Source organism: Gymnoscopelus braueri, assembly GCF_963280865.1.
Source record: "Gymnoscopelus braueri genome assembly, chromosome: 12".
NCBI lineage: Eukaryota > Metazoa > Chordata > Actinopteri > Myctophiformes > Myctophidae > Gymnoscopelus > Gymnoscopelus braueri.
The window spans coordinates 47,292,350-47,316,707 of NC_137614.1; the positions used below are offsets into that span (position 1 = coordinate 47,292,350).

At 41.6% G+C, this 24,358-nt stretch overlaps 2 protein-coding genes across 2 annotated transcripts; both read right to left on the reverse strand.

Moving 5' to 3' along the window:
* Positions 1-6,541: 6,541 nt before the first annotated feature.
* Positions 6,542-17,547, reverse strand: LOC308096616 (E3 ubiquitin-protein ligase TRIM7-like; the record flags this gene model as incomplete). The annotated part of the gene is made up of 2 exons (XM_080444031.1): positions 6,542-8,433; positions 16,270-17,547. 2 exons carry the CDS (start codon positions 17,545-17,547, stop codon positions 6,982-6,984), a joined length of 2,730 nt encoding a protein of 909 aa, XP_080300157.1. The 3' UTR covers positions 6,542-6,981.
* A 1,796-nt stretch (positions 17,548-19,343) lies between these two features.
* LOC308096617 (E3 ubiquitin-protein ligase TRIM39-like) lies at positions 19,344-20,747 on the reverse strand (the record flags this gene model as incomplete). Its single annotated transcript, XM_080444032.1, has 1 exon — positions 19,344-20,747. The coding sequence occupies exon 1, from the start codon at positions 20,733-20,735 to the stop codon at positions 19,344-19,346; it is 1,392 nt and encodes a 463-aa protein (XP_080300158.1). The 5' UTR covers positions 20,736-20,747.
* Positions 20,748-24,358: the final 3,611 nt, after the last annotated feature.

The following is a 24,358-nucleotide window of genomic DNA, read 5'->3' on the forward strand; positions in this document are numbered from 1 at the left end:
GTCTGTCTTGTCTTGCATCCTCACCTGATGTAATCATGTACGGGTACCAACACAACAAATCTCCTGCAACATATTAATGAGCAAGTCATCCCGACTGAGTCACCAAAACCAAAATCGAGTCACCAAAATCATTCAAACAAATTATTAAAAAAAACATTGTGAATATTTAGGATAGATTTTGTACACATTATAACCAAAATACAAAATGTGCCACGGACATGGACAAGTCTTGCCACGGACACGTGTACGGACATGCTGACCCCTGACACACACACACACACACGCACACACACACACACACACACACACGCACGCACGCACGCACGCACGCACGCGCGCGCGCGCACACGCGCACACACACACACACACACACACACACACGCAAAAACACACGCCCTCATGTTGTTTGTGCCTCAACCATCAGGTATGTTATCAGGTATGTGTGTGATGTCTTCATCAGAGGGTATTTATGGGAAAACATGTAGGGAGATGCAATGCAAATTCTTCCTAAACATAATTTGTTGGATTGTCTTAGGGACATAAAAGTGTGGATGGCCCTAAACTAAAATCAAAATGTTCATTTGGCATTTGGTGTTTAGACCCAGTATTGCCTGTGATACCTCTTCTCTGGACCTGGGTTCCCTGCAGCCATTTTTAGTAGTCACCAACCTTGGTTTCAAATTTGACAGTGATTTTAAGCTTGGCAAACAAATAAACTCTGTTCTTGAAAATGTTATCAGCTGAGGCTTTCATCCAGTCTTGTTTGAACTCTTTTATTTAATCCAAAAGGCTCATCCATGCTTTTTTCTCAACCTGTCTTGACTACTGTAATGCAATGGTTCTCAAAGTGGGGGTCCACGGGGGGTACAAGGGGGTCCCCAGCAAAATATGTTAATAAAAGCATCACAATCATTTTAAACCATTTTATCCATTGACTATTCAAAACTATATAGCCTGCAAGCTTGTACTTCTGCTATTTCTTTTTTTTTCTTTTCTGGGAGTCCCTGGCACAAAACATTCTCAGATGGGGGTCAGCGGCCAAATGCAAATCATTTTGGGGGTCCTTGACATGAAAAAGTTTGAGAACCACTGTGGTGTTTAGCCAAGCCTGCCTGTCACGGCTACAGTTAGTGCAAAACGCTGTTGCTCATCGACAGGGAAGTCTGAGCGCATCTCCCCGAATTATTGCCTCCACTGGCTCCCTGTTCGGATCCAGTTTAAGATTGCAATGTTTGTTTTTTAATCTGTAAATGGGTTGGCACCACTGTCAGAGTTTTTGCGTGTGTCAAAAACCTCACACGGTCTTTGAGGTCTGCTGACCAGTCACTTCTTTGTGGTCCCAAAAGCAAGGCTGAAGACCAGAGGGATCGATTGTTCTCTGCTGTAGCCCCCAAACTGTGGAACGATCTTCCATCCCATGTTAGGATGGCTCAAACCTTACCTGTCTTTAAATCACATTTGAAAACTCACATGTACTCCTTGGCTTTTAATAGTAGAGTTATTATATTTTATTATGTATGTGTATGTGTATGTGTCTATAGGCCTACTGTGTGTTTTTTGCTGTAGTTTATCTCCTTTTATTTTTACATTTTATTTATTTTGTGTGGTTTATCCTTTTCTCAAGGTATTTAAAAAAAATGTAAATCATTGTTTAGCCTTATTTTTGTATTTTTACTGAGTGCACAACACTTTTGTGCTGTGCACTATCGTCTCAGTTTTCACTCTCTGAGCACCGCCCATCTTAACGCTGTGTCTCTGTTTACATGTTGGTGCCAATGTTGCCAGGTCTGCTTATTATAAGTTTACCCCAAGATTTTATTTGAAAATATCAGATCTACAAGCTCACAACATGTCGCATCGTGATGCGTTGTGAGCTTGTAGCTTGTAGATCTGCTATTTTCAAATAGCCGATGTATACAGTACTAGGTTTAAAGCACTCATTTGGTCTCATAGTCGCTTCTTTTGGGCTTGTTTTCCTAGACCTGGTTGCTTGTTTCTCTCACAGAATCTGGCAACACTGGTCGGAGGCTCGGAGCACAGTGTTGCTTTCGCTATGCTGCACATAGCGAAAGTTCCTCTGATCAGAAATGATTATTCATACATTTTTCTCCGTGTGGAAAGCCTGGTGACGCGATTAGTGCTTGATTCATAACTTTGTTGTGTTTGTATCGTCGTATCATTAGCTAAAAGCCTGAAGGATTTCCACAAATATTGAATTGGTTGGATGAGACATTTTGTAATATAAAGGAAATAATAGAAGGAACTGAAATATATATATATATATATATATTTTTTAAATAATCTTATTGTTGACCTTGACTGTTAAAAGCACTTAACAATGTAAGCCTCACTAGCGTTGTCCAAATCATGAAAGTTTAGGTGATAATTAATCATCATACAAATAATTGCGATTAATGATCTAATTGTGTTTTTGGCATTGCCTTTTAGTCTTAAAAAAAAAGGAAAAACAATTGCACAGGACAGATATGACAAATAACATAAGAAACTAGAAAAAGGGTCTCCTTTTTTTCTCCCCTGACCAGGGGTCTATTCCACGAAAGCGGAATTAAATTATCCTGGTTTGAAAGGCAAATCCAGGTTTGACAAGCCTGCGCTGTTCAGCCTGGTTTATTCAGTTCCACGAACGCCAAGCCTGGCTGAGAAGGAGAGGTTTGTCGAGCCAGGATCGTTAAACCAGGCTGAATGTGAGTTCACATATTCCTATAAAAGACCATGAAAGTCGATAGCAGAATCCTTGAACTTGACCAATCATGGAGCCCAAAACCAGAGCGGCGTTCTTCTCTGTGGCTGAACAGCAGCAGTGCAGCAGCTCATGGAATCATACAAGGAAGTAAAATTTTTAATAAGCAAGAAAGGAAACACGGCCGCAATAAATATAGATCCAGGGAGAAAGCGTGGCAAAGTATTGCCGACAAATTAAATGCACAAGTTGTCCAAAAATATGCAATTAATTTATATACAAATCCATAAATATATAATTCAGTTAGGCTTAAATATAAGGAGTTTAAGTGAATGTTGGAATTATAATTATAAACACTTAGAATAATTTTCTAATTTCTGATTTCTAAAATCGAAGATCTACAAGGGAAAAGCTTGCCTTTTGGCGGCCGGGGGTCCCCGGTCCACGGGGGTCAACGGGGGGCCAGGGGTCAACGGGGGTGTGGGAGTACCCGGCCCCCCGTGTACTCCCGGACCCCCGTTGACCCCCAACAGAGGTCCGGGGTATACGGGGGTCCACGGGGGTCCGGAGGTCCATGGGGGTCCGGAGGTACACAGGAGGCCGGGGGTACACGGGGGTCCACAGGGGCGGGGGTCCATGGGGGGCCGGGGATCCCCGGCCGCCATAAGACAAAAACATTTCGGGCTTGTAGATCTTCGATTTTCGCATAAGAATTGAATAAGTCTGGAAGAACTCATTGGTTTATGATTGGAGTCATTGGACTAACAGCTATTTCACAAAACTTGAAGAACAAGGCACTGGATTAATAAAGCTTGGCTGTTAGCCTGGTCCGGACCAGGCTAACTTCACAGCTAAATTGCCATGGTAACTAAGGCAGGATTGCTTCAATTTTCTTTCGTGAAACCGGATCATGGATAAACATATCCAGGTTTACTGGCTAAGTTAATCTGCCGAGCTCACCCAGCTTTCGTGAAACCGATTCCTGGATAATTTAAGCCAGGATAGCCGATTAAACCCGGTTTAAACCCGGTTTAAACCCGGTTTATCCCTAATCCAGGTTTCGTGGAATAGACCCCTGGTCTCCGCCAGGTCAGGGGCCTATTTCACAAAAGCAGAGTTAAATAAGCCTGGATTTAAGCCAAATCCAGGTTTGACAAAGTCTACTCCGTTCAGCCTGGTTTATTCCGTTCCACGAACGCGAATCCAGGCTGAAAAGGAGCGACTTTGTCGAGCTAGACCTTGTCAAACCAGGGGCCTGTTCCTCAAAAGGTGAATTAGAGCTAAAGCCTGGCTTTACCACCTATCCTGGCTTAATTTAGCCAGGATTAGAGCTGAATCGGTTCCACAAAAGCTGAATTATCTTGAAGATTAGTTTAGCCAGTTCACCCTGGCTAAGTTTAGCCTTATCCGATTCCACAAAAGAGAATTGAAGCAAGCCTAGCTTAGTTACCATGGCAATTTAGCTGTGAAGTTAGCCTGGTCAGGAGCAGGCTAACAGCCAAGCTTACTTAATGCAGTGCCTTGTTCTTCAAGTTTGTCCACAGTTAATTCAACACATGTGTTTGAATATGGACTCATTTTAATGACCTTGCATTCAAATAAAATGAAATAAATACAATAAGATATAATCAAATTAATTATATTACTGAAATAGTGTGTGACCATGAATCATAATTGTTTCACAATGACTCATGTGATATGTCATTGTCACTCTGTTAACACTATAGTTCATATTGTTGTTATATTCATATTCATATTGTTGATAATATATTACCATTTTTTAAAAATATTATAAAAAATGTCTAACACATATATATATATATATATATATATATATATATATATATATATATATATATATATATATATATATATATGTATGATATATATATATATATATATATATATATATATAAATATATTTAAATATATATATAAATTATTAGTTACGGGTTTAAAGGAACCTCTTTGTAAGTCAATAAGGAGCATATTTTAAATGATCAATTTCTAGTCAATAGAGAAATTATTTTTCATTTCTTGTCCACCTTTACACATTACATCATGATGGCAAGGTAACTACACAACCCAAATCTCTACCAAAGTGGTCTTGCAAATGTGGGGTTATTGCGTGTCTCGTCCCGTCCCCCCTTCCCCGCTCATCCCGTCGCGGTCAACCCCCCCGGCCCCGTCCCGTCCGTCCCGTTGCAGCCCCCGTCGCAGTACACCGCCCCGTCCCCCCCGTCCCGTCCCGTCCCCCCCGTCCCGTCCGTCCGTCCTGTTGCCCGTCCGTCGCAAACACACACACACACACACACACACACACACACACACACTCTGTGCGTGCTTGCAATACTTTGCCACGCTTTCTCCCTGGATCTATTTATTGCGGTCGCGTTTCCTTTTCTGTTGATAACATGTTTCACTTCCTCATATGCTTGCATGAGCTGCTGCTGTTCGGCCACAGAGAAAAACGCTGCTCGAGTTTTGTTCCCCGCTGCCATGATTGATCAAGTTCAAGGAATCTGCGCTCGAGTTCATGGTCTTTTATAGAAATACGTCGCCGGCGAATCACCGCCCATTCAGCCTGACTTCATTATCCTGGCTGTACACAGCCTGGCTTGACATAGCCTAGCTCGACAAAGTCGCTCCTTTTCAGCCTGGCTTGGCGTTCGAGGAACGGAATAAACGAGGCTTTTCGGACCCGACTTTGTCAAGCCTGGATTTGGCTTAAGGCCAGGCTTATTTAATTCACCTTTCGAGGAACAGGCCCCAGACTGTCGAGCCAGGATGGTAAAGCCAGGCTTCAGGTATTCCTATAAAAGCCCATGAAAGTCGAATCCTTGAACTTGACCAATCATGGAACCCAAAACCAGAGCGGTGTTCTTCTCTGGCTGAACAGCAGCACTGCAGCAGCTCATGGAATCATATGAGGAAGTCATGTATAAAGCAAGAAAGGAAACACGGCCACAATAAATAGATCCAGGGAGAAAGCGTGGCAAAGTATTGCCGACAAATTAAATGCACAAGTCGTCCATAAATATATAATTCAGTTAGGCTTAAACATGAGGAGTGTAAGTGAATATTGGAATTATTACCTACTAATCTACAATTCTATTATATGTGCCATGCATAAAATGTTGAGATTACATGGAATCCATTTATATATCTGCAGTGCCGTCCACGGGAGTAACGGGGGTCGGCGTTACCCGCGGCGGTAACTGGGGGTCCCCGTGGCGGTAACGGGGGTCGCCACAGGCTTTTTTTTCGGGCTTGTAGATCTTTGATTTTCGCATAAGAATTGAATAAGTGTGGGAAAAGTCATTGTTTTTCAGATTTACTGCTTAAAGGGCAAGACCACTACAAATAATTTCTCCATTGACTATAAATTGATAATTTAAAATATGCTCCTCATTGACTTACTGTTGTACAGTGAAGAGGCTCTTTTAAGCCCGTAACTAATAATTTACGCACACACATATATACATATATATATATACATATATATATATATATGTGTGTGTATGTCAGCAATTTTTTATAATCTATACAAAATCTGTAACATCTAATGTCCTTGGATTCCGGCACCCAAATTTGGAAGTAGAGGCACTTCCGGGTGCTTCAAATGCCTGCTGTGAGCAACTTTCATTGAAATGAATAGCTGGGGGCGGGGCAGTAAACCCTCTAGATATAACTATGCTTTCTACCCTCAGCTTCCTGTCACTCAACACATTAAGAAGACTAAGGAACACTCACACACCAACATAACAAAGTGAATGTCCACAGAGGTTTAGCAGATGCAATTTTTTTAATTCTTTAATGATCCATAGTGAGACAAATACAAAGTGTTACCAAACAGGTTTTAAGTGGGAACAGATACATGTTTTGGATACAAAAAGCATCCTCAGTCTGCCATGAAAAGTAAAAACAGACCTGTGTCCTATTTATAGGGACAAGAGAGTCAATCAGAGGATCATTCATGTACAGGGTTCAGAACACATGCACACAGAGATCAATGCAACAAATGTTAACTAATATACAATCTAATGTTAAAGAATATCACTATGATTGAAAACTACACAATGTATCACACTAAATCATGCAATAATTACCCAAAGAAAAGATTTAGAGTTAGAGATGTATGCAACGTGGTGATTCTATATTTTATGAGTAAACTGTGTAGAAGTTTTTTTTACATTGTTTTCTTTTATATTAAAGTTATATTATCAATAAAATCCTCATGGCCCACATCTTGAGAATCACTGGTGTAGATGATGATGACATCACAGATTAGAGAGACAGAAATACAATTGACTTGACTTGACTTGACATTGTTCCAGAGTTACACTGACCTTCACTGGTAACATCTTCAGAGAACCACCAAACTGACCAGTGTGAATGTATGGAAAGAGAGTGTCAGTGAAAGTGTGTGTGAAGGTGTGTATGTGTGTGTTAGTGTCAGGATCAGAGAAGGACAGCTTTCTTTTCTTCCAGTCCAGCTGGACTCTGATCCTCTGAGGTTTCTGCTTCACTGAGAGATCAGTGGGTGGACCTAATGAGGAGTGTGTGTTTGCTGTGTATTTATCTTCCAGTAACCTTATTCTCCAGAATTTACCCGCTTTTCCCCCCTTCCTCTGAAAGGACTCTGCTAACACGCCTACTGTCCAGTCTGTATTGTCTCCAACCTCAACATCCCAGCTGTGAGTCCCTGAGTTAAAGCCCTCAGAACCCAGGATGAAGCCATAGTGGTCAAACCTCTCTGGGTTGTCAGGAAGCTGCTGTTCCTCTCCACGTCTTACACTTGTCATGTCATCAGACAGGATGTATTCTGGATGGGCAGTGTTGGGGTCCAGAATGACAGGAGTGTAGGAGACAATGTCCTTCATCTTGTCCCAGACTCTGAAGGTCAGGTTGCTCAGGTGTTTGGTCACGTCGATCAGTGCTCCTGAGACAGGCTGTGGGTCCTGCAGTGTGAACTGGACTCTTTGCATTGTGGTCTTGTAGTTCTGCAGGAATGAGACGTGTTCAGCTCTCAGCTCCTCCTCTATGGCTCTGATTGTGTTTGAAAGAGTTGATATGTCTCTGCTTAGACCCTCAGTCTTCTCCTTCATCATCTGACTCTTCTGCTGCTCTTCCTCCCACAGTGCAGCAATCCTAGCATCCTCTTCCTCTTGTAGAAACTGACGAATCTTCTTAAACTGTTCATTAATCTGAATCTCTGTGTGCTGAGTCTGGGACTGAATGTGTTCTGCTGTTTGATCATAGTTTGTTTTGAATTTATTAAAGACCTCCAGTTTCTCCTGTAAAGGCTTCAGTGATTTCTGGACCTCCTTCTTGTGATCCAGTGCAGCTTCATTGATGGGTTTGCATCTGTGGTCGGTGTGTTTTTTAGCATCTCGACACACAACACACACTGGCTGTTGACATTCCAGACAGAACAGTTTGAGTATTTCAGCATGCAGACTGCAGAGAACCTCAGACCCTGTTGAAGCTCTCTGATGTCTCTCCTGTATGAAGGCCTCACACACGTTCTTCAGAGCCAAGTTTCTGGGTGGATCCATAGAATGTCTCTCCTTACAAACTGGACATTCCTTTATTTCCTTCTCTCTCCACCATTCCTGCAGACAGTCTTTACAGAAGCTGTGGCTACATGACAGGAGAACAGGATCTTTAAATATGTCACAACACACAGGACAGCAATAATCCTCTTCAGGGCGAGACGACTTGGAAGCCATTTAGTCTCTTGAGTGAAGCTACAAACACACTGTTCAAGCCAGGAAATCAGGCAATCAGTGGTGGTAACACTCCCTCCTCTAGAATGTTCCCTGGAGTTTACTTTCACTTTGAATCTTGTTAAAGTCCAGCAGCGTAAGCAGCAGGTTCAAGTGGTCTGGGTCAGTATTCCCTCCTGTTGCTGTGGACAGACAGTCTGTCCTCCTCACTGGAAGTTGTGTTTGATCTGAAAGTGAATCTTAGCGTCGGTCTCTATGTGTCTTCAGTGAAGAGAGTCAGAATAACAACCTCTCCGTTTCCTGTTTTCTCTCAGCTTAGTCTGGCAAGAGGTGGAGCTATGACACTACTGAACTATTGCAAAGCACACACACACACACACACACACACACACACACACACACACACACACACACACACACACACACACACACACACACACACACAAATACACAAGTAAAGTATTCATCAGAGGGTATTTATGGGAAAACATGCAGGGACATGCAATGCAAATTTTTCCTAAACATATTGCTTGTCTTAGGGACATAAACGTCTGGATGGCCCTAAACTAAAATCAAAATGTTCATTTGGCGTTTGGTGTTTAGACCCAGCATTGCCTGCAATACCTCTTCTCTGGACCTGGGTTCCCTGCAGCCATTTTTAAAACCAGTAGTCACCAACCTTGGTGTCAAAAACAAAAAAACAAGACTGGATTTCATCCAGTCTTGTTTTAACTATTTTATTTAATTCAAAAGGCTCATCCATGCTTTTTTCTCAACCCGTATCGAGACTCTCGACTACTGTAATGCATTGGTTCTCAAAGTGGGGGTCCCCAACAAATTGTGTTAATACAGCATCACAATAATTTCAACCACTCTATTGGTTGGGTAATAATATTCCATTAGCCATTCAAAACTATTTAGTCCACAAGCTTGTACTTCTGCTTTAAAAAATAATAATACACAAATCTTCTGTTCTGAGAGTTCTTGGCACAAAACATTCACAGATGGGGAGTCCGCGGCCAAATACAAATCATTTTGGGGGTCCTTTACATGAAAAAGTTTGAGACCCACTGCTGTAATGTACTTTATGTTGTTTAGCCAAATCTGCCAGTTACAGCTACAGTTAGTGCAAAACGCCGTTGCTCATCAACAGGGAAGTCTGAGCACATCTTCCCGAATTATTGCCTCCACTGGCTCCCTGTTCATATACAGTACACTATCAAAGTAAAAGTACATTATGCAATAAGATCCATCAGACAATTTTCAAAATCTGTCAATGTTTTTGCCATGTTGCATTGCGTTGTGCGCTTGTAGATCTGCTTTTTTGAGTAACTGAAGTGTTCAATAGGGCTTGATTGGTTAATGTATGTTTTGTAATAATAATCTAAATCTACAAAGTAACTTGTAACTAAACTTTTCAGATGATTGTGAAGGAGTAAAAAGTGCAACATTTGCCTCTGAGATGTATTAGCAGAGTCTAAGTATAAAGTATCGAAAAATAGGAATTACTCAAGTTAAGTAAAAGCACCTCAAAATGTTCCTTGAGTAGCTAAGTTAAGTGAATGTAATGTTACTTTCCATCACTGACTGTGACTAGATCAGAGAGCAGGATGGGTGAACCAGGAGGAGGAGTGAGGGTGTACTTCGGGTAGGGCGGCGGTATATAGCTCCTTCTTACCTCCGGGCTATGGTCGATGCTTACACCCCTGCCCGCAGCCCGACCACTTCGGTCTGCCGCCTGGGGGCGACTGGTTGCCTTGTCGCTCAGTGGTCCTTCTGGCCGATCTTCACAGTCACGACTTTTTTCTGTTCTGGCCCCACAGTGGTGGAATGAACTCCCCACTGATGTCAGGACAGCAGAGTCACTGCCGTTCTTTCACCGCAGGCTGAAAACCCACCTCTTCAGGAAACACTACCCTTCCTCTTCGCCTTGCCTACTTGTTAACTAGTTGTACGAACTATTTTTTTAATTATTTTATTGTTTTGCTGGATCTTGTTTATTCGATACACTTATTTGTTTTAGCTTTAGCTCATTTGATTTTCCTATTTTGGAAATCTGTTTATGAAAGTAGGTAGCTGATATATTGCACTTTTACCTTAATGCTAGGTATACTCTTAGTTGCTTGTTTTAGAAGAAAATGCACTTAATACTTCTGGTGATTAGTAGTTTCGTTCCCTAACTACAGTACTTGAATGCACTTATTGTAAGTCGCTTTGGATAAAAGCGTCTGCTAAATGACTGTAATGTAATGTAATGTAATGAGTGCGCACCAGTATTGAGGAGGTGCTGATTACAGCAGATACAGCAGAACTGTTAAAACATTCAAAACATTTTAGATTTGAGCTATATACAGTGTATTTATATATAGCACATTGGTTCTCAAATTGGGGTCCGGGTCAAAAGTAGTTAATATTTAGCGTCACAAATATTTTATACTTAAAAATAGCAGATTATGTAACCTTCCTGTGCTACCCCAGGTTTGAACTTGTGCTTTCTTTTTTTTTTTTTTTTTTTACCACTGAGAAATGCAGGACAAAATTTTTGTCAAACCAGAAACAGGATTGCGTGTCAACCTAACCTAGACACACAATCTAAATGTCTCAATAGTAGAACAGGGAGACCAGATACAACTGTACAATTGTATAAGTTATATTACTTGTAACTTATATTGCCTGTAGCATGACACTTGTTTTTTTTTTTTACATGGTTCTTACATTGGACGTGGATGACATAGTGTAGTATGCCATTTTGTGTGTGTTTTTTTTACATTTGACAGTTGCAAGTAAAAGGCCTGAGTATTGGCATCAAAATATACTTAAAGTATCAAAGCAAAAGCACTAAAATATAAGTTAAAAAAAAATATTTTCAAAACTAGCCGATCTACAAGCTCACAACACATCACATTGCATTGCGTTGTGAGCATGTAGATCGGCTATTTTCGAATAGCCGAAGTATACATTTGGGCGTGAGTGGTTGAAACTAAAGTTTGTACCTTTGAAAGTAAAGTTTTGAAATAACTGTAGTGGAGTAAAAAAAAGTACGTATTCGCCTCTGAGATGGAGTAGAAGTTTAAAGTAATAAAAATAAATGTAAGTAAATGTTCCACCACTGAACTCATTGCAGTTCTATTTATTGCTGAAGAGAAGACAACGTGTTTTTCAGTACTCACACCATTCTGTCAATGTAAAGGCTGCTTTATAATTAATACTGCTAGTTGCTGCTTGCTTATGGCAGACAGTCCATAATGTCGATCATGACATTAGTCCAAATAGAATTAGTTGAGTTGATTATTGTGATGTCTTACTGTGCATGCATGGCCAGGTGTAGCCCCATTTGGAACCTCTCCCTCCGCTATAGCTCCGAGATGAGGTCCCACTGTAGTGGGTACCGGCAGCGGTAGAGTGCGTCCAGGCGGTCTGTGGATCACCTTTTTCGCCACATCGTATCCAAAAAGTAAAGGTAATCCCCGAAACCCACAGATGTTTGAGGATTTAGCGGAAAGTAAACTTTTTAGGACGGGATTGAAGAAAACGTTTAAATCGCTTAGTCAGCCTGTGCCATGTTTTCCCATTCAACCCAGAAGAGCCCCCTACGGCAGGTGCCAGTACTGCTCCCAGTTCGGCCACAATGGGAAAACATGGCACAGGCTTTTTTCAACCCCGTCCTAAAAAGTTTAGGGGACTACCTTTACTTTTGGGATACGATGTGGCGAAAAAGGTGATCCACAGACCCAGGGGTCATCACCATGCCAGCTTGTGACGGACATTTTGATGAATATTTAAAATAACTGGTGAATAATTTTACCAGAAACCCAAATCCCAAATAACTAGCGCTAAATGTCAACTAATGGCAGGGCTGCCAACATTGGACTGTCAGAATCCAGGAGATTGGTTGGGGGTCCTCCCCCCAATTTTTTTTAACAGAGTAGATGTAATTTCCTGTGTTTTTGTGAATGTTGTGAGTTTGATACTTTTATCAGGCTTGCTTTACTAGCATTGGAAAATAATGGGTACAATTTCAAACATTAAAAAAAGAGGAAATTGATTTGATGACTGAAGCAATGTAAGACCCATCTTTAATAATAACCATTCATTACCTAAAAGTTAATATCTGTATGAAGGCATGCACTGACCACACCCCCGAGAGGGGGGTCTGGGGGTCCTCCCCCCGAAACTTTTGAACATAGTAGATGAAATTTCCTGTGTTCTGGTGAATTTTGGGAGTTTGATACCAAATCCAGGAGAAAAACAGGAGAAATGACCGCCCAGGAGAGTGTCAGGAGACGTGGTCGAAAACCAGGAGACTCATTGCGGGATCCAGGAGTATTGGCAGCCCTGACTAATGGACTCGTAATGTGCCATAGTGTCATAAGTCTGCATAAACACTAGTGCCACAAATACTGAGCCACTATATATATATATATATATTCGGAAAAAATAGAAACGATCTACAAGCTCACAACGAAAAACACATTTGTGACATGAGTGCTAATTCAAGAAGGTTAGAGCAGTGCCCCAACAGTTTCATTGTGGACATGAGATCTATTTAGCCATTGCCTTTTCATGTTATTATAGACCCCTAATTCAAATAATACAAAGAGAATAAGTCAATAGTTTAATATGTGTAATTATGGGGGGGAAAAGTGTAATGCACATCAAACAATAATAAAAACATTGTTTATGATTAACATACTGATGATTGCACTTGACTTGATATTTTTTAGCATGGTTTTGGGCAATGGTTGAAATTTCAGTTCCTTAGTTTAGTTCCTTCGTCTCAGTTCTCTGTCTGCTGGAAATGTCTAGTCAAATGACGTGTGGTTTGTCCGCAAGTGTCTTTCCAAGTTCTCTTTCTTCACCATCACGCGCAGTTCTTGCTGATGAGACAAATACTTACAGTAGAATAATGATGAGAGAGCTCTATCCAGTTCCATGTATGGTACACAAATACATGGCTGAGATTTCAGTTCCTTCTCAGTTCTATGTCTGCTGGAAATGTTTAGTCAAATGGTTATGGTTTGTCAGAAAGTGTCTTTCCAAGTGCCCTTTCTTCACTTACTGCATAGTTGTTGCAATTCATTTTCCCATCAAAAATAATGTGTATACTATGTCTTTTGTCTCATGAGGTCTGTTCCCAAACTCATTCAACTGATGTCTTGTCTCATTAGATGTGGTTGAAAAATAGTAGTAACTTAATAAACACGTAACACTTGTGTACCATTGATATGTTGCCAGGGTCAATCTGTGTTAATTCACACTGCCCCACTCATTTGTTAGTTGTGGTTTCCGTTAAGGTGAACAAGTATTCGATGTTGATGAGAAAGACCATGCGTAAGGTGTGCCAGTGGAACAATGAAAGAATGAACATTACTTCTAGCTGTCTGTCTTGTCTTGCATCCTCACCTGATGTAATCATGTACGGGTACCAACACAACAAATCTCCTGCAACATATTAATGAGCAAGTCATATGACGAGTCACCAAAACCAAAATCGAGTCACCAAAATCATTCAAACAAATTATTAAAAAAAACCATTGTGAATATTTAGGATAGATTATGTACACATTATAACCAAAATACAAAATGTGCCACAAGTCTTGCCGGACATGCTGACCCCTGACACACGCACGCGCGCACGCATGCGCGCGCACGCACACACACACACACACACACACACACACACACACACACACACACACACACACACACACACACACACACACACACACACACAGACAGACAGACAGACAGACAGACAGACAGACAGACAGACAGACAGACAGACAGACAGACAGACAGACAGACAGAAACGGCCTCTTGTTGTTTGTCCCTCAACCATCAGGTATGTAAATAGTCACAGAGAATTATAATACTAGTCATTAAGCCACTAATATAGACTGAAGTAATTAAAGAGGGTCATGTTTGTATGTTTGGAATTGTACCAGTTGAAATCAATAATATATCAGTATTCCGATATTAACCTGCGGGCCGCATTAAGTGAAGGTGGGGGCCGCCAGTTGCCCATGTATGCCCCATAGCCACGGTAGAACAGTGAAGCGGCCTGGTGGTCAAATCTGAGATTGCAATACTTCTGCATTTAAAACGCCACTGCGCATGCTTCTACTGTTTGAAACCCTAGTGAGCCTGCTCGGAGCTCAAGACTTCTGCATTTGATCACCCAAATTTGGTGCCCAATTGTGGAAGTAGAGGTACTTCCGGGTGCTTCAGACGCCAGTGAGCAACTTTCATTGAAATGAATAGCTGGGGGCGGGGCAGTCCGCCCTCTAACTCTATGCTTTCTACCCTCAGCTTCCTGTCACTCAACACACTAAGAAGACTAAAGGAACACTCACACACCAACATAAAGTGAATGTCCACAGAGGTTTGGAATAAAAAATATTATTCTTTAATGATCCATAGTGAGACAAATAAAACCAAGGGTTTTAAGTGGGAATAGATACATGTTTTGGTTACAAAAAGCATCCTCAGTCTGCTATGAAAAGTAAAAACACACTGTGTCGTATTTATAGGGACAAGATAGTCAATCAGAGGATCATTCATGTTACAGGGCTCAGAACACACACAGAGATCAATGCAACAATGTAAACTAATATACAATCTAATTTTAAAGAATATCACTACGATTGAAAATGGCACAATGTAACAGACTAAATCATGCAATAATTACCCAAAGAAAATATTTAGAATTAGAATGCTTTTGAGATGGATGCAACATGGTGATTCTATATTTTACTAGTAAACTGTGTAGAAATACAACAATAAAAGTATTATATTATTACTCTGATATATCTTAGTAAAGTACCCCTACTCCCCAACATTATTATTATTGTTTTTACATTGTTTCCTTTTACATTAAAGTTATATTATCAATAAAATCCTCATAGCTTGAGAATTACTGGTGTAGATGATGATGACATCACAGATCAGAGAGACATTTGTTCATGTTGACCGTCCCCGACCACAACATAATAATATGGAATCTAAAATCAACAGGTATTACTCTTTAAAGACTCCATAGTTTGTCATCATCATCATCATCATCATCATCATCATCATCATCATCATCATCATCATCACCACCACCACCACCACCTTAAAATGTTTTTTAAATGCTGTTTATTTTTTTAGGTTGTTTTTATCATGTTGTACAGCACTTTGGTCAACCTATTTTTTTTTTTTTTTTTTTTTAGAGTAGCCAATCATTTCTTTCCCCCTTTTTCTCCCCAATTTAGTCGTTATGCCAATTGAATCCTCCCCACACACATCTCTGTGTTGTCACTGCTGTTGTATCCTACTGACTCACCTGCCAGTGAGGAGCCCCCACCAGGAGGACGTAGAGCCTTCGTCCTACTCCTCCCGCCCAACACTCCCTGCTGACAGGTGCCGCCCCAGCCCAAATAGGTGCAATGACCATTATCACCCTCCCCGCCCGGTTTCCGTCCCCCGAACACGAGCCAATTGTGTTTGTGTAGACGCTCGACAAAGCCGGATACACCACGGAGGATTCGAACCCACAATCTCTGTGGTGGTGGGCAGGGACTTTACCACTGCGCAAGTGCCAATCTGGTTGTTTTAAAACGTGCTTCATAAATAAAATTGACTTGACTTGACTTGACATTGTTCCAGTGTTACACTGACCTTCACTGGTAACATCTTCAGAGAACCACCAATCTGACCAGTGTGAATGTATGGAAAGAGTGTGTCAGTGAAAGTGTGTGTGAAGGTGTGTATATGTGTGTTAGTGTCAGGATCAGAGAAGGACAGCTTTCTTTTCTTCCAGTCCAGCTGGACTCTGATCCTCTGGGGTTCCTGCTTCACTGAGAGATCAGTGGGTGGACCTGATGAGGAGCGTGCTGTGTATTTACCTTCAGCTAACCTTATTCTCCAGAATTGACCCGCTCTGTCTCCCTTCCTCTGAAAGGACTCTGCTAACACACCTACTGACCAGTGTGTGTTGTCTCTAACCTCAACATCCCAGCTGTGAGTCCCTGAGTTAAAGCCCTCAGAACCCAGGACAAAACCATAGTGGTCAAACCTCTCTGGGTTGTCAGGAAGCTGCTGTTCCCCTCCTTCTCTCGCACTGGTCAGATCATCAGACAGGATGTAGTCTAGTTTAGCAGTGTTGGGATCCAGAATGACAGGATTGTAGGAGACAATGTCCTTCATCTTGTCCCAGACTCTGAAGGTCAGGTTGCTCAGGTGTTTGGTCACGTCTATCAGTTCTCCTGAGACCGGCTGTGGGTCCTGCAGTGTGAACTGGACTCTTTCCAATGTGGTCTTGTAGTTCTGCAGGAATGAGATGTGTTCAGCTCTCAGCTCCTCCTCTATGGCTCTGATTGTGTTTGAAAGGGTTGAGATGTCTCTGTTTAGACCCTCAGTCTTCTCCTTCATCACCTGACTCTTCTGCTGCTCTTCCTCCCATAATGCAGCAATCCTAGCATCCTCTTCCTCTTGTAGAAACTGATGCATCTTCTTAAACTGTGTCTTAATCTGAATCTCTGTGTATTGAGTCTGGAACTGAATGTGTTCAGCTGTTTGATCATAGTTTGTTTTAACTTGATTAAAGACCTTCAGTTTCTCCTGTAAAGGCTTCAGTGATTTCTGGACTTCCTTCTTGTGATCAAGTGCAGCTTCATCGATGGGTTTGAATCTGTGGTCGGTGTGATTTTTTGAATCTCGACACACAAGACACACTGGCTGTTGACATTCCAGACAGAACAGTTTGAGTTTCTCAGCATGCAGACTGCAGAGAACCTCAGGTGAAATAAAAGGCAATGCTTGTGGACTGTACAGTGCATTGAGGAGGTCTTCATGAATCTGCTGCTTTCTCCTGTTCAGTGAAGCTGTTGAAGCTCTCTGATGTCTCTCCTGTATGAAGGCCTCACACACGTTCTTCAGAGCCAGGTTTCTGGGTGGATCCACTGAATGTCTCTTCTTACAAACTGGACATTCCTTTATTACCTTCTCTCTCCACCATTCCTGCAGACAGTCTTTACAGAAGCTGTGGCTACAGGACAGGAGAACAGGATCTTTAAAGATGTCAAAACACACAGGACAGCAATAATCCTCTTCAGGGTGAGACGACTTGGAAGCCATTTGGTCTCTGAGTGAAGCTACTAACACTCTGTTCACGTGAGGAAATCAGTCGGTCAGTGTTGATAAAACTCCCTCTTCTAGAATGGTCCCTGACGTTTACTTTCACTGTGAATCCTGGTTCTTGTTAAAGTCTGGGTCAGTATTCCCTCCTGTAGCTGTGGAAAGTCCTTGGACAGTCTGTACTCTCTCATGGGAAGTTGTGTGTTTGATCTGAAGGTGAATCTTACGGTCTGTTTCTGTGTGTCTTCAGTGAGGAGAGTCAGAATAACACCCTGTTTTTTTTTCCTTCTATCAAATGAGTCTGGCAAAGGGCGGAGCAATGACACACTAACTGTTGAAAGGTTCTCTCACACACACGCACGCACGCACGCGCACGCACACTCACATACACACACACACACACACACACACACACACACACACACACACACACACACACACACACACACACACACACACACACACACACACACACACACACACACACACAGAAAGAGAGAAACGCCCTCATGTTGTTTGTGCCACAGATGATCATTGATATTATCAAACAGGTATGTGGTGTGAGGTCTTCATCAGAGGGTATTTATGGGAAAACATGCAGTGACATGCCGGGTGCTTCAAACGCCAGTGAGCAAATTTCATTGAAATGAATAGCTGCGGACGGGGCAGTCCGCCCTCTAGATATAACTCTATGCTATCTACCCTCAGCTTCCTGTCACTCAACACACTAAGAAGTCTAAAGGAACACTCACACACCAACATAAAGTGAATGTCCACAGAGGTTTGGCATAAAAATAATTATTCTTTAATGATCCATAATGAGACAAATAAAACCAAAAAGGGTTTTAAGTGGGAATAGATACAGTACATGTTTTGGTTACTAAAAGCATCCTCAGTCTGCTATGAAAAGTAAAAACACACTTTGTCGTATTTATAGGGACAAGATAGTCAATCAGAGGATCATTCATGTTACAGGGCTCAGAACACACACAGAGATCAATGCAACAATGTAAACTAATATACAATCTAATTTTAAAGAATATCACCATGATTGAAAACGACACAATGTAACACACTAAATCATGCAATAATTACCCAAAGAAAATATTTAGAATTAGAATGCTTTTGAGATGGATGTAACATGGTGATTATATATTTTGCTAGTAAACTGGGTAGAAGTAAAAGTATCATATTATTACTCTGATATATCTTATAGTAAAGTACCCCGACTCCCCAACATTATTACTATTACAGGTCCATTTGGTTCCATTTTGTACACTCTTCAAAGTTAAATTCACACTCGGATCGTGTTATATTCATGTCATGTTATGGATCATAGGGTCCATTTGGTTCCATTTTACACTCAGAATTAAATTAACACGAAGTGGTTTTACTTTGAAGATCAGTGGTTCTCCACCACCCATCTGACCACTTATGCTTATTGCTTGTGGGCAGTGTTTTCAGAGCATATTTATCTTAATGGTCAATCAATCGATTGTGTTGCAGCTTGTATCAGCGGAACTAACGTACTATACGTTCATTTAAATATATCAGTATCACAATGAAAACTCACAACTCAAAACTTTTTCAAGGTTTAAAGAAAACATGCCATCATTTATTTTAATTTTTTTCTGTTTTCTCTTATATTAAAGTTATATTATCAATGAAATCCTCATGGCCCGAATCTTGAGAATCAAAGTTGTAGATGATGATGACATCCACATCAGAGAGACACTTGTTCATGTTGACCGTCCTCGACCAAAACATAATAATATGGAATCTAAAATCAACAGGTATTACTCTTTAAAGACCTGTAACATCTTCAGAGAACCACCAATCTGACCAGTGTTAATGTATGGAAAGAGTGCTTCAGTGAAAGTGTGTGTGAAGGTGTGTAGGTGTGTGTTAGTATCAGGATCAGAGAAGGACAGCTTTCTTTTCTTCCAGTCCAGCTGGACTCTGATCCTCTGGGGTTTCTGCTTCACTGAGACATCAGTGGGTGGACCTGATGAGGAGCGTGCTGCGTATTTACCTTCAGCTAACCTTATTCTCCAGAATTGACCCGCTTTGTCTCCCTTCCTCTGAAAGGACTCTGCTAAAACACCTACTGACCAGTATGCATTGTCTCTAACCTCAACATCCCAGCTGTGAGTGCCTGAGTTAAAGCCCTCAGAACCCAGGATGAAGCCATAGTGTTCAAACCTCTCTGGGTTGTCAGGAAGCTGCTGTTTCTCTCCACGTCTCACACTGGTCAGATCATCAGAAAGGATGTATTCTGGATGGGCAGTGTTGGGATCCAGAATGACAGGAGTGTAGGAGACAATGTCCTTCATCTTGTCCCAGACTCTGAAGGTCAGGTTGCTCAGGTGTTTGGTCACGTCTATCAGTGCTCCTGAGACCGGCTGTGGGTCCTGCAGTGTGAACTCTGCAAAGACTCTTTGCATTGTGGTCTTGTAGTTCTGCAGGAATGAGACGTGTTCAGCTCTCAGCTCCTCCTTTATGGCTCTGATTGTGTTTGAAAGGGTTGATATGTCTCTGTTTAGACCCTCAGTCTTCTCCTTCATCATCTGACTCTTCTGCTGCTCTTCCTCCCTCAGGACAGCAATCCTAGCATCCTCTTCCTCTTGTAGAAACTGACGCATCTTCTTAAACTTTTCTTTAATCTGCAACTCTGTGTTCTGAGTCTGGAACTGAATGTGTTGTGCTGTTTGATCATAGTTTGTTTTGCATGTATTAAAGACCTTCAGTTTCTCCTGTAAAGGCTTCAGTGATTTCTGGACTTCCTTCTTGTGATCCAGAACAGCTTCATCGATGGGTCTGAATCCGTGGTCGGTGTGATTTTTAGAATCTCGACACACAACACACACTGGCTGTTGACATTCCAGACAGAACAGTTTGAGTTTCTCAGCATGCAGACTGCAGAGAACCTCAGACCCTGTTGAAGCTCTCTGATGTCTCTCCTGTATGAAGGCCTCACACACGTTCTTCAGAGCCAGGTTTCTGTGTGGATCCACTGAATGTCTCTTCTTACAAACTGGACATTCCTTTATTACCTTCTCTCTCCACCATTCCTGCAGACAGTCTTTACAGAAGCTGTGGCTACAGGACAGGAGAACAGGATCTTTAAAGATGTCACAACACACAGGACAGCAGTAATCCTCTTCAGGGTGAGACGACTTGGAAGCCATTTGGTCTCTGAGTGAAGCTACTAACACTCTGTTCACGCGAGGAAATCAGTCGGTCAGTGTTGATAACACTCCCTCTTCTAGAATGGTCCCTGATGTTTACTTTCACTGTGAATCCTGGTTCTTGTTAAAGTCTGGGTCAGTATTCCCTCCTGTAGCTGTGGAAAGTCCTTGGACAGTCTGTCCTCTCTCATGGGAAGTTGTGTGTTTGATCTGAAGGGGAATCTTAAGGTCTGTCTCTGTGTGTCGTCAGTGAGGAGAGTCAGAATAACACCTTGTTTTTTTGGCTTCTATCAAATGAGTTTGGCAAAGGGCGGAGCTATGACACACTAACTGTTGAAAGGTTCTCTCACACACACACGCATGCACGCACACACGCACACGCAGACACTCACACTCACACACACACACACACACACACACACACACACACACACACACACACACACACACACACACACAAAGAGAGAAACGCCCTCATGTTGTTTGTGCCAAAGATGATCATTGATATTATCAAACAGGTATGTGGTGTGAGGTCTTCATCAGAGGGTATTTATGGGAAAACATGCAGGGACATGCAATGCAAATTATTCCTATAACATATTATTGCTGGATTTTCAGGGACATAAACGTGTGGATGGCCCTAAACTAAAATCAAAATGCTCATTTGGCGTTTAGACCCAGCATTGCCTGCCTCTTCTCTGGACCTGTGTACTCTGCAGCCATTTTTAAAGCCAGTAGTCACTAACCTTGGTGTCAAATTTGACAGTGAATTTAAGCTTGACAAACAGATCTGTTGTTGAATCTAGTTTTTTATCCGCTGAGGCTTTCATCCAGTCTACTGTAATGCATGTTTATGTTTATGTTTATTAAAGGATCCCCATTAGAGTCACATGACTGAGCCTCTAGTCTTCCTGGGGCCCTGATTGGTTCTGAAAGTGGGGGTCCCCAGCAAAATGTGTTAATACAGCATCACAATCATTTTAACCACTTCATCTATTGGCTATTCAAAACTATACAGTAGCCTACAAGCTTGTACTTCTGCCTTTTTTTTTTTTACACAAATCTTCTGTTCTGGAAGTCCATGGCACTATTTGTTCCGTTTCTTTTTCATTTGATTGTTTTTTGCTGTGTTTATTTCTGTTTATGTAAAGCACTTTGAGAGTCCTCTCTGTGAAATGTGCTATACAAATAAAATGTACTTACTTACTTACTTACTAAAACATTCTCAGATGGGGGTCCGCGGCCAAATACAAATCATTTTGGGGGTCCTTGACATGAAAAAGTTTGAGAACCACTGCTGTATGTTGGCGTTAACCAAGCCTGCCTGTCACGGCTACAGTTTGTGCAAAACGCTGTTGCTCATCAAGAGGGAAGTCTGATTACCTCTCCCCGAATTATTGCCTCCACTGGCTCCCTGTTCATATACTGTAGGATCCAGTTTAAGATTGCAATGTTTGTTTTTAAATCTGTAAATGGCACCACTGTCAGAGTTTTTGCAATTCAAAAACCCCACAAGGTGTTGGAGGTCTGCTAACCAGTCACTGCTTTGTGGTCTCAAAAGCCAGGCTGAAGACCAGATGGATCGATTGTTCTCTGCTGTAGCCCCAAAACTGTGGAACGATCATCCATCCCATGTTAGGAAGGCTCAAACCTTGCCTGTCTGTAAATCAGGTTTGAAAACTCACTTGTACTCCTTGGCTTTTAATACAGAGAGTTATTATATTTCCGAGAGTCTGTGTCTATACTGTGTGTTTTTTGCTGTCGTTTATCTATTTTGTTTTTGTGTGGTTTATCCTTTTCTCATGGTATTGTACCCTTTTTTTACAGTTTTAAGTCTGAGTGCACAGCACTTTGGTTCAACGCTGTTGTTTTAAATGTGCTCTATTATAAAGTGGATTGGATGTCTTATTATATTTGTTGGGAATTTTAGTCATCATATGAATGATGTATACTGTAGTTTAACCTCTCACACACACAGACACACACACAAGCACGCACGCACACACGCACATGCGCACGCGCACACGCGCACACACACACACACACACACCTACTAGCAGATATACAAGCTCTAGACGCAGCGTGAAGCGTTTTGGACATAAGAGGTTTCCACCCGACAGAGACGATATGCAACTAGAAAAAGTGCTCCTCGGAGCACAAGTCTCCGCCAGGTCAGGTAGGTTATTATGGCCTCCTGGTGGCGCTATAATAGGCCAATGTGAAAAGGGTGCCATTTATTCCTAGGCCGTGCACGGCAATCGGACACTGCATGCATGATTTGAGGCATTTTGTTCTAAAAATGTGTTTTGCTATATTTGACCTGCTGGTGGCGCTATAACAGGCCAATGTTAAAAGGGTGGAATTTGTTCCTCAACATAGTGTGAATGTGCGTTCAAAGTTTCACCGCAATCGGACGCTGCGTTCGTGATTTGCGGCATTTTGTTCAAAACGGGCCACTCCTGCAAACATTACATGTCAATGTTAGCCAATCAGTATGGAATATGAAAAATCAAACAGATCCGTCTTGATCACATGACTATAGAGATCATCTGTACCGATTTGTGTAAAATTTGGATCAAATATGAAGGCTTAATATCAAAAATGTGTTTTACAAAAGTCTGCCTCCTGGTGGCGCTATAAAAGGCAAATGTGAAAAATGCAGGGCAAAGGTTTTTCCTTGGCCTGTAGAGAGTGTGCATACAAAGTTTTACACTGATCGGTACAGTTATAGGTAAAAACACGAATCGGCCTGTTACAGCGCCACCATGAGGCTGATTTGAACATTTTCAAATGGCATTTCTTCCTCGGCCTAATGGGAATGTGTGTGCAAAATTTCAAGGAAATTGCATGCTGTGTTCATGATTTGAGGCATTTTGTTCGAAACGGAGTACTCCTGCAAACTTTGAAAGCCAATTTTTGCCAATCAAGATGGAATATGAAAAATCTGAAATAAGACGTTTATTTTAATGACTATTGATCTACTAGAGATACTGTGTACCGATGTGGGGGATTTGTGGCCAAAATCTGTAGGAGTACTGTTCAAAAATGTGATTTGCACAAATCGGCCTCCTGGTGGCGCTATAAAAGGCCCATGTGAAAAATTTGGAGCAGAGGTTTGGCTTTGGCATCCAGGGAGTGTGTGTGCACAGTTTCGCTGCGATCAAGCCAACGGTGCCTGAGATTAGCTGTCCACAAAATGACAGAATGACGGACGGACACACACACACACACACGGACGGACGGACGGACGGACAGACAGACAGGGGGTAAAACATACTATCTTGCCATGCCTTTCGGCCTGGCGGAGACAATAATTGTATACCAACCAAATGTAATGAAAGTGATAAAGTGGCCCAGATTAGCATCAATTTGCCAACAACTAACAACAATAGAAAAGGATCGATAGTGGGATTGATAATGAATTGGACCGATATGCAGGATTGATTATGGGATCAAAATGTATACAAATGAACGATCCCCATCCCTATCATATTGCAGAATTATTTTATCTCAGAAGAATATGTCAGAAGATAATTAATGTGGCACACTGATTGGTGAAGAGTCACTAGTAGGTAAATAGTCACAGAGATGACCATGTGGTTACAATGTCTCTGGTTTGATTG